Source organism: Medicago truncatula, chromosome 1 (assembly GCF_003473485.1).
Source record: "Medicago truncatula cultivar Jemalong A17 chromosome 1, MtrunA17r5.0-ANR, whole genome shotgun sequence".
Taxonomy (NCBI): Eukaryota; Viridiplantae; Streptophyta; class Magnoliopsida; order Fabales; family Fabaceae; genus Medicago; species Medicago truncatula.
In genome coordinates this window covers 3,478,220-3,496,042 of record NC_053042.1, presented here as the reverse complement: position 1 = coordinate 3,496,042, position 17,823 = coordinate 3,478,220, and the positions used below count along the sequence as shown (strand labels likewise).

The 17,823-nt window shown below is 32.9% G+C and overlaps 3 protein-coding genes across 5 annotated transcripts; 1 reads left to right on the top strand and 2 right to left on the bottom strand.

The window, feature by feature from the left end:
• Positions 1–85: 85 nt before the first annotated feature.
• On the bottom strand, positions 86–4,302 carry LOC11431903 (uncharacterized). Of its 3 annotated transcripts, none has more exons than XM_039832260.1 (3): positions 3,146–3,164; positions 2,447–2,890; positions 86–490 (listed from the first exon to the last, which is right to left on the bottom strand). In XM_039832260.1, the coding sequence occupies exons 2-3, from the start codon at positions 2,801–2,803 to the stop codon at positions 461–463; spliced, it is 387 nt and encodes a 128-aa protein (XP_039688194.1). In that variant the 5' UTR covers positions 2,804–2,890; positions 3,146–3,164; the 3' UTR covers positions 86–460. The 3 variants fall into 3 exon arrangements, with proteins under 3 accessions (XP_039688194.1, XP_024631061.1, XP_003588807.1); XM_024775293.2 differs by lacking the exon at positions 3,146–3,164 and adding an exon at positions 3,005–3,023; XM_003588759.3 differs by lacking the exon at positions 3,146–3,164 and adding an exon at positions 4,164–4,302 and having other exon boundaries at positions 163–490.
• LOC11431452 (zinc finger protein CONSTANS-LIKE 4) lies at positions 3,341–4,775 on the top strand. The gene is made up of 2 exons (XM_003588760.4): positions 3,341–4,110; positions 4,214–4,775. The coding sequence occupies exons 1-2, from the start codon at positions 3,484–3,486 to the stop codon at positions 4,535–4,537; spliced, it is 951 nt and encodes a 316-aa protein (XP_003588808.1). The 5' UTR covers positions 3,341–3,483; the 3' UTR covers positions 4,538–4,775.
• Positions 4,776–11,656: 6,881 nt separating this feature from the next.
• LOC25481967 (probable protein phosphatase 2C 59) lies at positions 11,657–17,231 on the bottom strand. Its single transcript, XM_013610392.3, has 9 exons — positions 17,070–17,231; positions 16,621–16,880; positions 15,115–15,242; positions 14,110–14,208; positions 13,841–13,999; positions 13,298–13,384; positions 13,120–13,211; positions 12,923–12,997; positions 11,657–12,372 (listed from the first exon to the last, which is right to left on the bottom strand). Exons 2-9 carry the CDS (start codon positions 16,830–16,832, stop codon positions 12,211–12,213), a joined length of 1,014 nt encoding a protein of 337 aa, XP_013465846.1. The 5' UTR covers positions 16,833–16,880; positions 17,070–17,231; the 3' UTR covers positions 11,657–12,210.
• Between the last annotated feature and the right edge of the window lie 592 nt (positions 17,232–17,823).

Here is a 17,823-nt window from a genome sequence, read left to right as displayed (position 1 = left end):
ATCAAACACAACAACTATAACTGTTTGAAACTTGCAGTACTCAGTATCACAGGGTAATCCTATCAAAGAATGCACAGAAGCATTGTATGCCAACAGTAATCACCTCTCAATAACAAGAACACTAAACCAAACTTCAAATGTAGGCATTGACACTCTTGTGAGTTGTGTTTCGAACCAATAAAGTTATACCATTTGACAGCTTTAACCAAGGCATAGTGAAACTAAATAGGCGACGATGCTCACACATAACTTCATGGGCGTCAACTTGATGAAACAAAATTAAGCATGACAAGATTACAACTTCAAAATTCTGCGATTAAGAGCTATCAATTATTATGAAAATCAGACGATAACTCGATAACTCAGCCCTAAGATACAGCAAGGGAGGCAGCAGATGCGAGATAAAACAGGAAAAAATCTAGAACAAATCCTAGTGGTTAATAAGCTAAACCAGTTTTAGCTATTGCTTCTTCTCCTCTGCTTTCCTTGGCTGGAAGAAAGGACACACAAAACACACAAGTTAATTAAACAGAAATCATAAAATCAACCACATAACATACATACAGTTTCCATAGAACAACTACACTGCCAATGTACTGTAAATTGTAATTACTATTTACATAACATATTGCAACGTAAGAAATTAACTGCACTGTAGAACCACAAAAATACACAACAGTTCCTTATAGTGAAACCTCGGATTCCTCCAAAACATATTCCAATTATTATAGAAACATTTAGTTCTTCTAACTGGATCCCACAACTTATGAATGATGCATATGGAACCATAACTAAAACAACAAAGAGTACAGCCAATTTGGTGAACCTCAACTCATCCTAAAAACCTTCGCTCTTCCATTTCATACAAGAATACAGGCACGAAATGCTTTTAAAGTACTGTTTATAAATATACTGCTGAATGAGAAAAGAAAATAACAACCAATCTTATTGTCAAAACAACCATACTAAGATAATATCGTGATGCTCCTCGAAATGCAGATACAATGCCAACTAAGTAATAAATGGACCAAGTATAGTAAGCAGATGTCTGGAAGAACATATTTGGACTTATCTTATGACAAGCATTTATGCAAGTGCTTGGATATGTCCAAAAACTGTGGTCAATTTATTTTTACAAGCTCCTTAAAATGGCTTATTGTCATAAGTTATTCAATCGTTCCCTCTTCAATACTTAGATGATTAAGTTAAATCTGTTTCCAATTTTACATGCGTTCATACACGGGGCCCTTACTTCACACCTTTATGTGAAGGTTGCAAAAAAATTTTTTTTACTATTGTGGATGACAAAACCAATCCAGAAACAAGACATCACTGTTGCCAACTTGTCTTTTTAGATCAAAATCAGCACAATGCCTCCATAAAAATAATCAAATCTGTTAATGAAACTAATTAGAGGTTTTTAGATTTTTGTTTTATTCAACTAAAAGCATTCAACATCAGTTGTCATGTATTGAAACTTGAAACTCTCAACAAAATGGTGTGGTTGAGAGGAACCATGAAGTCATGAACACTATTAAACGTGGCTAGCGCAGTCAGTCTCACTTAACTCTTCCCAAGAGCTAGAAAAATTTGAAATGCTTCAAAAGGATAAATGTGTTTGGTATGTTGTTGGATTTGAAAACCAGAGATATTCTCTCAATTAAGAATTACATGCATTTCTGTCAATACATAAAATCTTTCATGAGAGAAAATTTAAATTTCATAGTAATTCTTCCAACACCAGTAATGGAAACTTTTCAGGTCATTCCCTTCAAACCAACACAAATTTAACCTAATCTCTTGAACCACCTCATATTCTACAAACAAACAACTCCATCCACTAACCGCAAACAAAGCAGTCCTCTCAACAATGGTTTTTCCCCCACAAATAGAATAACATTCAGACCAAAAATAACTCCTACTTTATGTAACACCAACACCTCACATTAAGGGTGTGATTGATGTCCGACACCGACACCTCACATTAAGGGTGTGTTTGATGTCCGATACCGACACATGTGGTTACTTACTATTTCAATTATTCAAATTATTACCAGTGTCGATGAGTTGTGCTCGGTATCTGTACTTTATAGGTCCTACTTACGGTGTCCGACACTGAAACGTGGTTAGTTTAAATTATTTCATTTTCTAATTATTATTACCAGTGGTGTCTGTATGGCATAGCTCCTAATTTACCAAAGAATTATCAAGGTAACATAATCAATTTCAATTCTACTGCCAACTCATTCTCGGCTACATTGCACCCTTTATCTCAATTCATATCTTATAGTTAGTTGCTATGGACCATGTTAGAAACCGAATCAGATCAAATAAAAGAGGAAAAAGATAAACACAAAAAACACAGCATTGAAATAATAAATTTATTCAAAGAAATGAATGACAAAAAAAAAACATGAATAAGGAGCTTAAAATAAAGAAAACGCACTTTGGTGCCAGGTGCATGTTGAGAGAGTTCTTCATCGGGAATGATAACAGGCCATTGTTCCCCTGCTTCACGAAACATTTGTTCGGTCTCAAGGAGCTGGCCCTTTTCCAGAATCATCCTCGTTATACGGTGAACCGGTGTTGATGTTGCATCAAACGCTTCTTCCACACCATTAACAAATGTCACTGTGATCTGTGGTGGGTGCTCCACATTTCCACGTTTCACCTCAACTTCGCAGGCAGGGTTTGATTCTTTCGCCTTTCGTGAGTTGCATTGCGCTAGAAACTCCATACATGATGCAGTTCGTGGATCTAGCGCATTGAACTCGACCTTCACCCTCGATAGGAATTTCAGCATCTCCTTTTTCTCCCTTGTTTAAGAAATAACCACAACTAAAGTGTATTACAAAAACCTGCTATTATGCAAGAAAACAGAAAACACAACCTGCACCAAGGAAAAAACAAATAAATTTCATGTCGGTAAGGATATAATAAAAGCGGGTAAAGCAAAATCCAAAGAGAATATGCTAAGTATGCCACATTGATGCCTTTTATTTACTTCTAATTTTGGTGCAACGTTTGTAAGCAAGTTTTAGCAATTTTCCTAGAAAATAAAAATAAAAGGCAAGTAACTTAAGAAATACTAATAAAGTTGATATATAAAGACAGAAACAAAAAAGAAAAAGTAATATGCTAGTACTGTAATAATGCAATGTAGTAATGTAATTATCAACTTTGTTCAAGTTATATTCTATTCCACTCATCTCAGAAGAGTCCCTCTTTCTGTCCTGGCATCCCTATCCCTAAATTTCAAAGTGAATGTCTTTGGCTAAGACTCACCCACGGGTCATCCCTCAATTAGCTACTCTCAAGATCACCCCTACCCCACCAGATAGTGATACTTTACCCCAATCACCACAACCACACATACCCTCCTCTCTTCTTCTACACTCCCAATCCAATTACAAAACTTGACCAACACACTCACAACACTCTCATCCTTCTAAACTCTAAGCAACTCTCAATTCAATAAACAAAATGGCTACTAAGCTCTGTGATTCTTGCAAGTCAACAAAGGCAACACTATTCTGCCGTTCTGATTCAGCTTTCCTCTGTCTAACCTGTGATTCAAACATCCATGCCGCCAACAAACTCGCCTCCCGCCACCACCGTGTCACACTCTGCCAAGTTTGTGAACAAGCTCCGGCTCACGTCACCTGCAAAGCCGACGCAGCTGTTCTATGTATCTCCTGTGATCATGATATCCACTCTGCTAACCCCCTAGCTCGTCGCCACGAACGTGTCCCCCTCACCACCACCTTCAACCACCAGAACAGCCAGCAACAATCATTCTTCTCTGAAAATGATCACGACGCCACCACGGAAGAAGCAGAAGCTGCTTCCTGGCTTCTCCAAACTCCTTCAAACCCTAAATTCCCTGATCTCAATTACTCTCACTACTCGTACCCCGAAATCGATGATTTCGTCACTGTCAACACTAAAACAGACTTGCCAGAGCAAAACAGTCCCGGCACCACCGCAGATGGCGTCGTTCCGGTGCAGTCTCATAGCAAAACCGCCACCGAACACGAACATGAACACTACTCAGATATCAACATCGATTTCTCCAACTCAAAACCTTTCACTTACAATTTCAATCACACCGTAAGAAAGAGAAATCATAAATTCAAAAAATTACGATGAATCGTTATATTTACCTCTTCAATTTGAAAGCTGAATGTTCTTATTTCTTTTTTGTGTTGTTTAGGTATCTTCACCGTCGATGGATGTTGGAGTTGTGCCGGACGGAAACGTGATGACGGAGATATCGTACTGCAGTTACCAAACAACGGCGACGGAGACGGCGCCGATGACGGTGGCGGTTCCGATGACGGCGGTGGAAAGAGAAGCTAGGGTTATGAGGTACAGAGAGAAGAGAAAGAATAGAAGATTCGAGAAGACTATTCGCTACGCTTCGAGAAAAGCTTATGCAGAAACTAGACCTAGAATTAAAGGAAGGTTTGCGAAACGATCAGATTTAAATATGAATTTAATTGCAGAGGATGAATACGGCGTCGTTCCTTCCTGTTGAAGTTCACCGGATCTGACACGTCGATTAGAAAGGTCGGTCCGTGTTTGAATGAATGCTTTCAAGTCTTTCTCGAGTATCTTGAATTTTCATTAACCTTATGAATTAATATTAAAATGTAATGTAATACGATGTTATGTATATGTACGTTTTACAGTTTAGTTAGTTTTACGAGACTTCTGTATATATTTTTTGTTCCAATGTTAAAAGATATGTATTATGTAATGCTATGTTTATTGAAGTTTGATGTAGTTATAGTAGTTTTTTTGGTATAAATATATAAATTCCTTTGGTTTTGTGATGACTGATGATTACGAATTAGAGTATCAAAATGCGAAACACCATTGGTGCATAGTCATGTTAAAGAAAAAACTTCATTGAAATGATATTATATGGAATGACCTTGTTGAAGTATAGATAAAAATGAGAGTGTATTTTTGTGTGATTAGAAAATATTTTTAAAATAGCGATGATATTGATGATGCATATGTCAATGCATGCAAGGCTCATTGCTCCCCTTTTCTCATTATCTTCGGTTGAAAGGGGATGTATTATGTCTGTGATAATAATATGTCTGGTTATATAATTCCTTAAAGAAAAAATATGTTTGGTTATATAATGTTTGTGTCTTACGCAAGGAAACTCCGAAGAAAATGTGACTCATGAAAAATACTAAGATGATTTTAATGTATTTAATTGATAATAAATGATTGAAATAAATTATTTTAATTAAAAGAAAAAAGATTATAACATGTATTAGTTTAGAAAGATAGAGTCCTCATGTGAGTTTAACTTAGGTGATATAGATAACGCATAATATATTCAATATCAATGTTCGGGTTCGAACTCCGACCATCACCAAAAAAATTTAGAGAGATACAGACAAAATCAATAGTCAGCAAATTCAAAATCATTCAATTTGTCAAAAAAATTGAAAAAAACAAAAACGAAATCATTCAAGTGGAATCCGTGGCTCACATGCTAATGTCGAGTGTGACCACACAAATTTCTTCTAACTAACAAATGATATTATTATTATTTTTTTAGAGGAAAAATGATATATGATGAATAAGTGTTTGAATTATTACATCAAATTCTTTTTTCTTGATTGAAGAATTACATCAAAACCTAATTTGAAATTTGTATATTGAATTATACAGGTATTTCACCAATAATGTGTTTGATAAACTCACGTTAATTTTGAGTTTTAAATCATTATTTGATAAAATAAAAGTTATTTTTTCACTAAATGACACTATAGTTTCTAGAATATTTTTTTTGGAGAAGCAGTTTCTAGAATATTATTCCAAACATCACCCTCAATCAATGGGAGTGCGTGTGTGTGGTGGTTAAATCAGTATTATATAAAAAAAAATAAAAAAAATAAAAATAAAAATAAAAACATTATTTGAGAAGATATAAGTCATTTTTTCACTAAATGAAAATATATAATAGTTCTGGATTATCATTATCCAATATGGTAGTTAAATCAATTGTGGTATTTGAACATAATACTATTACATGCCAACAAATAAAAAGTATTTATCATTATGTCTCGTTTTTTTTCTTCTTTCCATAGGATAATCATTATCGGTTGAATATTATCATGTCTTAATTGAAGTCAAAAACACTCTGTCGGAATTATATTATATTAGTATGGACACCCGTGCTAAGCAAGGGCTACATTTCAGTCAAATTTTGGAGAGAAAATGTTGTAATGTATCAAATGTCAGTTACATTTCAATATTGAATAAAAGAGTGAAGGTTGGACAACATATAAGTTGGAAGACTCATATACTTAAAAATTCAGTGGAAATGTGGTATCATTCTCATTTGGATGATTGCCCTAGGTCCAATAGATCGATCCACACCACTATTAGCTCCCCCATTAATCCCAATGGATGTAGCATAACCCGGTTCGACTTTGTGGCGGAAATGCGGGTGAGAGAGATGTTAATGTGTGAAATGTGAGTAAAGGTTCGCCATTGAAAGCAAAAATAGATGTTGAGCAACTTAACCGAGGTCTTACCCATATACCTAATGAATTGAGATTTAGGGTGAAGATGTGGTGTTAATATCACTTATGTGGTTTCTTTTAGTCTAAAGTGATGATCAAACACAATACAGGATCACCCGGTAGTAAGAACATTATGATGCACTTTTTTTTTTAGTTTTTAGATGTCATTTATTTAAATGTTGGATCTTAATATTTAGTTTTTGAATGTCATTATGTTTCATGAGAATTTTTTCATTCAACCTCTGATATTTTAAATTTCTTTACCTTTGGTCTTTTATTGCAAGTGAAAATGAAAAATTGTTGATGCATTATGCTGAATTGACAAAATACATTCTCATTAGACATTTTTTTTAATTTACTCCAAATTTTGGTAAAATGGTTATCTATTTATAGGAAAAAATTATGCCATGATCAATTTTGATTGGCTGATGAAAAATAAATGAGTCATGATCCATTTTGATTGACTAATAGAAAATGGATGAGTCAATAAACATTTTGATTGGTTGATAAAAATGCATTAAATGAGATGGAAATATGAAGATGTCATGTGTACTATTAAAATAAAATAAGGGAAATGTTTATAATAGAGATTGATTGCTGATATTTACCTTTGAAAAGTATTTCAAACTTGCCATCATTCCCCCACGTATTTTTTGGACTGTGATGAATTATTGACGGTTGAGTGAGATTCATTTGATGAGAGATAGATACAAAAATATTAGAATAATAGAGTTCATGATTGATGGTATAGATATTTAGAAAGTATAATTGAATTATTTAAATAATTTAGAAGTATGATGTAATATAAAATATTAAATGAGTTCAATTATACTATTAATATGTTGACTGGTGCTAGTCACACCCCAAAAAAAACAAGTTACACTCCAGAATGACTAATATACCCCTAAGTTGAACATAAGTAAACTAAATTTACATTAACCTAAATTGAACATAAGTAAACTTAATTTACATTGAACATAAGTAAACTAAATTTACATTAACCTAAATTGAATAAGTAAACTGAATTTACATTAACTGAACATAAGTAAACTTAATTTACATTAACCTAGATTGAGTAAACTGAATTTACAATAACCTTTTATATATTGAACGTAAGTAAACTAAATTTACATTAACCTAGATTGAACATAAGTAAACTAAATTTACATTAACCTAAATTGAACATAAGTAAACTTAATTTACATTGACATAAGTAAACTAAATTTACATTAACCTAAATTGAACATAAGTAAACTGAATTTACATTAACCTAGATTGAACATAAGTAAACTGAATTTACATTAACCTAGATTGAATGAGTAAACTTAATTTGCATTAACCTAGATTGAGTAAACTGAGTTTACACTAACCTCTTATATACATGTAAACTGAATTTACACTAACCTAGATTGAACGTAAAGTAAACTAAATTTACATTAACCTAAATTGAACATAATAAGTAAACTTAATTTACATTGACATAAGTAAACTAAATTTACATTAACCTAAATTGAACATAAATAAACTTAATTTACACTAACCTAAATTGAACATATCTCATACCAAAACAAACAATAAACAAATAGAAACTCATTGAAAATGAAATTCATGAAATTCACTGACCTTTATGAATATAGTACAGATCAATAACAAAGATGTTGATTCAGATATTGGTTGCGTGATTTGTGGATGAAAGGGGGTAAGGGTTCATAATGATCATAAAAGATGGGTTTTTAAAAATTTACATGAAGAGGGCGATTTTGGTATTATTGTAAAATTTTAAATAAATTTGGATATAACTAGTTTTTTTTGAGGTGTGACTAGCACCAGTCTAATATGTTTGGTTCTAGAGAGGATTAATTTTGATAGGTTTGATTCTATAGAATCGATTTTGGTTAAAAGTAATTCTGATTAAAAGTTATTTGTCTTTGGATACATCCATATAAAATTGAGTTAAACTATAAATTTGTGTGTAAAAATCAATTCTAAAATAAAAAACTACAAATCTTAACTTTAAGTATAATCAATTTTAGATGCGTAATCAATTCTACTCAACGACAATCAAACATCTCAGAATCAACTCTACACCTTTAAAATTAATTCTGATGGTTCTAAAATTAAAGTGAGATCATTTCAATAAATGCGATTTCATAATCAACAAACATATCGTGTAGGACCACCGCATGCTACATGGGAAAATTTTGTTGAGTATACTTAAGTTGCGTAGGACATGTTGCCTTTGTCATTGTCATGACCTGTTTTCCATCTCCCATTACCATTTTTTTTAATAAGTCTCCTTTAACTAGGTTTTTGTTTTTGTTTTTGAAGGAGTCTCCTATTACTAAGTTGTTTTCGTCTTCCATCTCATTTGAATAAATAGTTTAAATGTCATGGATGGGTGGTAGGGCATGCATATTCTCATGATAATATAATATTTTGCAAGAAATTATTTTGATTAGAATTAAACTTATTAGCCTCCGTGAGCAAACAAGAGTTGAATTCAAACCTCATATTTTTCATTATTCATTAAAATTGGAGTAAATTTTCAACCACGAAACTATTGAACAAAAAAATAACTACACTTATTATTTCACATTTTCTCTCTAAATTTTCGTTGTTATTTCAAGTTTTCTAAAGGAGTTGTTAGGGTAGATAAAGTAATCTCGTAAAAAAATACTTTTAAAATTATTGATTATAGTGTTAGACTACTATATTATACTTGAATTATGTTAGAAACACACATTCTAACACCTTTTTTTAACACATTATCTTTAATTGATTGAATTTTGATCGATTCCTACTAAATTTACATGATTTAGTGGAATCCATTTGTATTTAAACCAATTAAAATAAGAGTGTCAAAAATATTATATTAGAATATGTGAAGTTAACATTTCTCGTTATATTTTTTTTTTTGAGGTGAGTGCCAGACTAATATTATTGTATTATTATTTTTATGAGTGTGTTTGGTTTGTAAAACAGTAAGTACTGGACAAAACAGTACAAGATAGAACAATATAACACAAGACAAAACAACACATGTAATTTTTTTTATGGCATTGAGTAATTTTTTTGTTTTATATGATTTTTGGGGGACAAAATGCTATTTTGGTATTTTAAACAACTAGTACGTGGGATAAAAAATTATGATGTAGTTTGGTGAGGGACAAAAATATGAGTTTTTGTCCTGTCCCTCGTCTCCAGATTGTCCAGTACCTAAAATAGTTTTACAAATCAAACACTGGATAATTAGAGTTGTTTTGTCATATCCTTCATATTTTAACAAATCAAACACCCTAAAAAAATTGTTAGCGTACATAAAGTAAGATTACTTGTGCTAGATAATTTTGGTGGGTATCCTGATAAATTTGGATCCAATTGTCGTCGTATCCGTGCTGACATTTACATTACTGAAAAAATTATTGTTGATGATTTTTTTTTTTGAGGAAAAATCACCGTTAATGATTTGCATGCACCGTCCATTTAAACAAACTCTAATATAAGATCATTTCATTAAGTTTTTATCAAGAATTTCATCGAGTTATTTTGTTCCGATTCATTATTACATATTTTTTAAGGTGAAAATAGCATGAATATTAAACATTGAATATGGACATTAGGACCATGCATCTTTATTTTCTTTGTTTTGATTCACAACCACAATTTCTTTGATATTCCATTTCTTGTCGGCCAAGGCATGACTTTTGAACTCAATATTACTTTATGCATATATTGTTTACTTCGTTTATTTTACAATTTAATATCGATCAAACTAAGAAAATATAGTCCTTCTATATAAAGCTTCAGCTTGTCCTGCTTTTTCATTCATTCACCCTTCTTTGCACTCAAAGAAGTTCCCCTATGTCTTAATTTGTATGTTTTTTTTTTTTTTTCAATAGTGAAATGTTATAAGTAAGGAGTAGTTTGTTAGGGGAATGAGAATTTCTTAGGGGCAGTAATCAAACTTTAAACCTCTTAGTAATTTTTCAATATTTCAATCAATTTAAATTGTGTGTTTTGTGTTGGACAATGAAGATAATACTTTGGTTTGCTCGTCGTGCGTAAAAGTAAAATTGCTTTGCCGATATGTTTTATTCCAAGTCTAATTCTTCAACCACCTCTTTATTTTCATGTACATTTTTGTCTTTTACCCTTAAAAATAGTTCATAACAATATTTGTTCCTCTTTTTGTTGGTTTATCTAAATTGTGTGTGTATTTTGATTTGGACAATGAAGATAATACTTGGTTCACTCATCGTTATTTTAATGTAACCTTTTGATATGTTTTATTTCGAGTCCATTTCTACAATGTCTCTTTAATTTAATGCAACCTTTTGCCTTCTATCCTTTAAAAAAGTTCACAATAAGATTTGTTCATCTTTTCATTGGTTTATCTACATTGTGTGTATTTTGTTTTGGACAATGAAGATAATACTTGGTTCGCTCGTCGTGCGTAAAAGCAAAGTTGCTTTGCCGATATATGTTTATTCCGAGTCCATTTCTTCAATTTCCTCTTTATTTTCATGTACATTTTTTTGGCCCCCTACCATTTAAAGTTCACAACAAGATTTGTTCCTCTTTTCATTTGTTTATCTAAATTGTGTGTGTATTTTGTTTTGGACAATGAAGATAATACTTGGTTCGCTCGTCGTGCGTAAAAGCAAAGTTGCTTTGCCGATATATATATATATATATTCTGAGTCCATTTCTTCAATTTCCTCTTTATTTTCATGTACATTTTTTTGCCCCCTACCCTTTAAAGATCACAACAAGATTTGTTCCTCTTTTCATTGATTTATCCAAATCATGTGTATATAAATGTCAATTATTATTTTTGAAAACGCATTCCTTTTAGTTTGTTTTCCACCTCTATCACAAATATTATTCACTATATGAATCTTCCATCTCATTGTTGGCAACTTGAAATTAACATAATTTTTTTAAAAATGAAAATCAAAAACATTTTTCATAAAGATGGAGCCTATGATTTTCACATATGATTTGAGTTTATTAACATGCTTAGAGGTTGCATGTACATGATTTTCAGGAAATAAAACGGTGAGAAATAAGGCACAACCAATTGTTGGAGGAACGAGCACATACACTTCTAATAAAATGTGTCTGGTGTCCGACACATGTTAGTATTGAACATCGACACATAATTACATTCCAATTAATTAACTTTTTCAAATTTTTACCGGTGTCGACATGTTTGTGTGTATCGTGTCTATACCAGTGCTTCATTGTTTATTACACTTGATACAACCATAATTCATGAAAAACAAGATAACCTTTACACAAACAAGAACAACCAAACCTAGGAAAACCAGATGGACAATTAAGGACAAGGATACTTCAAAGATACATGAATATTGTTTTTGTTTGGAAGGAAGAGAATTAATGAGAACAACACCACCACATTTACATGCAGACATTTGTATGTGAAGTTAAAAACTCTGACCACACTCTTTACAAAACGATTTTTCCTAACATATCTATGCTAGGAAGTAAGACAGTGATAGCAACATATCTATGCTAGAGGACCATAATAAGTTTAACTTTTGATTCCTATGCTTGCATGGTAGTACACACAGTTACAAGGAACAGTGTCCTCCTATAATTAACTGATTTTGACACAATTCTATGTTTTGAAGTACACTTAGCCAGAGCTATTACGAGACGAAGAACCTTGATTGTTCATCAGGAAACGAACGACGACACAAGTAATGTTGTCAGAACTACCTCTCTGATACGCTTCTTTCATCAGCCTCTTTGCTGCTTCTTCTGCATCCTCAATTGGTTTAATCATAGCAACAGCTTCCTGGAGAAAAGTGGAAAAAAAATTGAGTTAGAGTTGGATAAGACTTTAGGTTGAATGTTTTTGAAAATTGTAAAAAAATTCAGAACAATTATTTTCAGTATTTCCAAAAACGTGTTCTCTCTAGTTATCTTCCATCTTCTCTCTATTAAAAAGGAAAATCAACAATTGTCATTTCAGCCAGCCACCCACATACAAAATAAAAACTGAAAGATAATAATTTTGTTAGCAAGTAAACGGGAATCCTGCTCTATCCGATTCTCGCATTTTGCTCCTTTAATCTATGTAAGGAAAGTGACAGTGAAGGTCTATTTGGTTAAAGAGAACGTATTTAATTTTGGTTGCTTAAATTTTACAAAAATGCTAGGTTATAACTTTATTTAAAACAGAACAAATGTATTAACTTTGCCAAATAATGTAACCGCCGAGCCCCTAAAATAAGGTAAAGAGAGAATGCAAATCTTGATACAAATCAATTCATTTCTATCTTTATGACTAAGAAAGTGCACTATATTTGTAAAAAAAAGAGAAGGAAGTGAAAATGATGGCAAACCTCATTTGAGACAACATCCCATAGTCCATCACTAGCCAATATAAGAAATTCAAGAGAGCTATCAACCTTTTCTTCCTGCAAGACCATAAATACGTACAGTTAATTTTCATCGTCTCATATGAATAATTTTCTCTCTTGAATCTAAGAGATGAAATATCAAAGAATGGATGTCAGTATGCCACCATATTAGAACACACCTGGATTTCCGGATCAGCAACAACGTATTGCTTAAGGAGTCTATCACCAAATGCACGAGAAACAGCAAGAACACCACCGACTCTCCAAGTTCCTGTAAAGTATGGTTTTAAGTACTCCATAGAGATGGGAAAAAAAATCTAAATCAAATCACAAGAGCTAACAATAAGATGACTTTACCAGCCCACATAACAAAGCCTCCCGCATCTTCTATCCTTTGCCTCTCGTCGGTTTGGTCTGGTTTGTGGTCTCGGGACACAGCAATGGCTAAAGGAAACAAAAAAAAAAATAGTAAATTATAATATTTTACCAATTCTTGAAATCAAAAAGTTGAAATGTTTTTCTCAATTCTCAACAGATACTCAAGAAACCATACATAGATGTAGTAACACCTACACCCTCACAGTCTAATTAAACAATTAAAACTGAATCAACGCCCTTTATATTTCATCCACAAATGATACAAAAATAGTCTTTCAACGTTCATTTAGAAACAAAACAACGCAGAGGGCTGACAATAATAGTAAGAATCAAGCAGAAAATTATAGGACTACCAATAACATCGTATAGAAACTTCCAGAACCATTTGACAACCATAACGATTATGATTTCCTCAGGTTTAAGAAAATCAAATTCATGTGAAACAGTATAAATTATACACTGTAAGCAACTAATAACATAATTAGTGTTTATAATACAAAAACATGCAGCTACTAGCCTTACCATTTCCACCCCTGCATATAACAGCTCTGGAGTCCCCAACATTTGCAACAAGCAAACGGTCACCAACAAGAATGGCAGTGGAAGCAGTTGATCCAGCATCTCTGTTTTGATTATTCTCTGATTTCAGAAATTCAGAGTCGGTATGCGTATACGCATCAGCTGTGTAAAAAAAAAAACGAATTGGCATGAGCTGTATTATTCTTCATATTTAGCGAATTGAAGAAAATCAGTTTAAAGGATTGAACTGTGATACGTAAGAAACTACATACCTATTGCAGATTTGGTGTCAGAAATGAATTTTGGATGGCTGATCAAATTACTAAATAGGTTTTGCTTGACATACTCAGCAGCGCGAGCACCACCATGACCTGAAGATTTTAAACAAGAAAGTTGTAGCTACCTTCATTTCTAATAGATATAGTATAGTATCAAGCATAGGTCATAACTACTAGTCCAGAGCAGTGTAGTTAAATTGTGGCCATGGTGCCGTCAAGGGGGAATGGCATCTAAGATTTTTTTACCACCACCATAGGCAATTTGTGAAGGCATGCTCCATGGCGGCGCCATAGGCCGCAATGACGTGTTTATATGGCAGATTTTGGCCTTCATAGACAACACTGGTCATGAGTTGATACTTCTTAAACGATTAAATGCTACAAAAGAATTACTTTCCAAGTCCATATATTGAAAAACATCGCACCAAAAAATTTCTATTAATGAATTGAAGGCTCTTCACAATTTTTTTTTTTTAAATAATTACAAGCAACAGAAAGTATATAAGACAATGGCGAAGCCTCTCGAAATTATTCTCAAAGACAGATCACTTAGAAGAGGAACCTCCTGAGATGGTGTTCGAAAAAAGAGTATTGTGTCCAATCAAAATAATCAAAACAACCAAAACCGGATTTATACTTTATGAGACCATAACTGTAAACAAATCCAAACTTTCCTCTTTATGTGGGCGTGCATGTGCATTTGAGAAACTAAAAGCAAAAGCCTAGAAGCATTGCATAAGGAAACACTAAGCCACATGGAACAATTAATTTCCCATTTCCCAATAACTTCAAAAGGAAAATCCACTGACAGAAACAAATTAAGAAAAAAATAATAATATAAGTAAAAACATCTTATTAGTTCTCTATGGGTTGACAGGTCATCACGTGTCCGATCAGCCGATCAATGTTTCAACTACAACCAGTCCCTTAGCTAAGCACCTCCGAAAATAAGTAGCATGGATAGAAAGAGATGGAGATAGGAGAATTATGTAAATATACCATCAAAAACTCCAAAAAGGCCAACAACTTCGCCATTAATGCCGTCAATTCTTGTCTCATAAAAATCTTCCATTGAAGATCTCTTGCCAGGGGAGCTAGCATATCCATAGCTGAATTTTCCATTCTGGCTGTAGATACATATCAAAACAACAAAGTATGTCAAAAGAAACATCTTAGTCAATCGACCTAACGTCGGAAAAATTAAAGGAAGCCTAGTTAATGAAAAAGCCAAGATTGGACTAAAGACATTCAACAGAATATAGATTCGCCTACACGACAATAATATCAACCAAACAATAGTAAAAATAAATCTCAAAAATTCCAATAATTTTTCGTCTCAATCAGTGATCAGAAAAGTACAAAGACAATAACCACATAAAACCAAGTTGCGAATCTGCAGAGCAACAGAAGGAGCAATAGAAGACTCGAGACAAATTTAACATGAAAATTTCAATGCAAAACCTTCCAAGTATGAATGAATGACATTAGTCAACAACAATAACTATAACCATGGTATTAAAATGCCTTCTGCAACTACAATTGTAGCCGCAATATGAAGGTTTTGGAAGCCTTAGAAACCATATCACAACCACAATTGCAACCGCATATCAAGATAACATTTCACAATATCAAACATCGCAACGTAACCACAACACAAAAGGAAACAAACAGGCACCCGCATCGCAACATCAATTTAAAACCTTGAGAATAACCATGGTTTTAAATTGCCATCTGCATCAACAATTGCAGTTGTTATATAAAGGTTTTCAGAAGCCTCGACAACGCAACCATAATTGCAGCAGCATATCAAGATAAGTTTTCACAATATAAAACATTGCAACTTAACCACAACACAAAAGGCAACAAACAGGCACCCGCATTGCAACAACAATTTAAAACCTTGAGACTAACCATGGTTTTAGATTGCCGTCAGCAACTACAATTGCTATAAAAATATAAATGTTTTTAGATGCCTCAACAACACAACCACAATTGCAGCCGCATCTATCCTCAATTTCCCACCATATCAAGACAAATTTCACAATATCAAGAATTGCCACACAACCACAAAAGACAACACAACCTACAACCGCAACATCAATTTAAAACCTGAAGAAAAACTGCTCTATGTAAGCTAGCTTATCAGCTATCCGCTATTTTTTACCAAACAGAGCCAAAAGGTAACACAACATGCAACCGCAACGCCAATTTAAAATCCTGAGAATAACCATGGTTTTAAATTTCCGTCTGCAACTACATATGCAGTCGCAATATACAGGTTTTCAGAAGCCTCGACAGCGCAACCGCAGATGCAGCAGCAATTGTGGTTGTGTTGCAGAGGCTTCTGAGTTTTTAAAACCTTAAACAAACCATGGTTATTCTCAGGATCAAACCTTGTGCAACATACAACCGCAACATCAATTTAAAACCTTAAACAAAAATGATAAAACAAAACAATTTCATAAAATTTATAGATCTAGACAAAAATTAACAACATTAACAAACCTGAGCCCTCCACCACTAACAGGTGTATCATCAGCAGCATGAACCTGACTTGAAGGTGATAAAACAGAATTGAGATAGCCCATATCACAAGTTGAATATTCAACAAGATTCTCAGATACAACAGCTTCTTTAGCCAAAAAATGAAGAAGAAACGATAACAATATTGCGTGTGTAGAGGTTATTCTTGCTTGAAAAAGGTTCCAAGTTATCATAACAATAGTGGAAAAGTGGGGTCTGTTTTATGGAATCAGAGACTTAATCTGCATAGAAACCCCGCAAAGGAAAAATCTTAGTTAATCATAAAAAATTGAAATTTATGAGAAAAGATTCAAACTTTTGATCACCCAATTGGTAGATATTAAGAAAGATGCAAAATTTGGTACATGGGATCTTGTTATTTTTTTGCATAAAGAATGAAAAAACTGAAGAAAGTTAGAGAGAGAAAGTACCTGAGGAAGAGAGGAGAAGAGAAATGCCATGAGAGAGAGAGAGAAGGGAAAAAAAGGAGACAAATTTTGGAACAACAATTTAGTTGAAGTCAGCTCATCGTATTTTGTCTGTTTGATTGAACAACAATTGAGTTCATCGCATTCAATCCTGTTTTTAGGAACAAAAAAAAAAAAAAAATCTAACACCCAAAAAATAAATTGGTTCGATCTAAAGTACGTGTCAATCAATTATTATTTTTATTTTTTATTGTGGCAAAGAGGAAATTAGTTAACGATATATAAGAGGATTACAAGAAGTCCCAGATCGCTGAGGTATATTAAGGTGTAATTGTGACCTAAGTAAAAATATTAAGATATTGAAAGGTCTTTTGTTGTGTGTTAAAAAAAAAAAAGATGTCTTACAATCAGCAAATAATTGAGTATTTAAGAGGACAAGAATGCTAAATATTCCTTAGGTCGGACGTTAGTTTTCGCCAAATGACCAAGAGATGCAATAAAATCAGCACCCTTGTTATTAAAAAGGTATTTTACAATGATAGTTTTCACCTCATTAAGAAAAGCCGTGAATAGTCCACAAATTCTAATTAATCTTACGGAAATTATGAAAGTTTTAGGTCGGAGGTTGTGATTGAGCTTTGAACCCCGATTCTTTCATTCATGTATATAAATTTTCAATAACTGTTGTAATTTCATTTATCTACTTAAAAAAGATGGTGTATATCAACAAAGTATGAATAAAAACAGTCATAGCCAA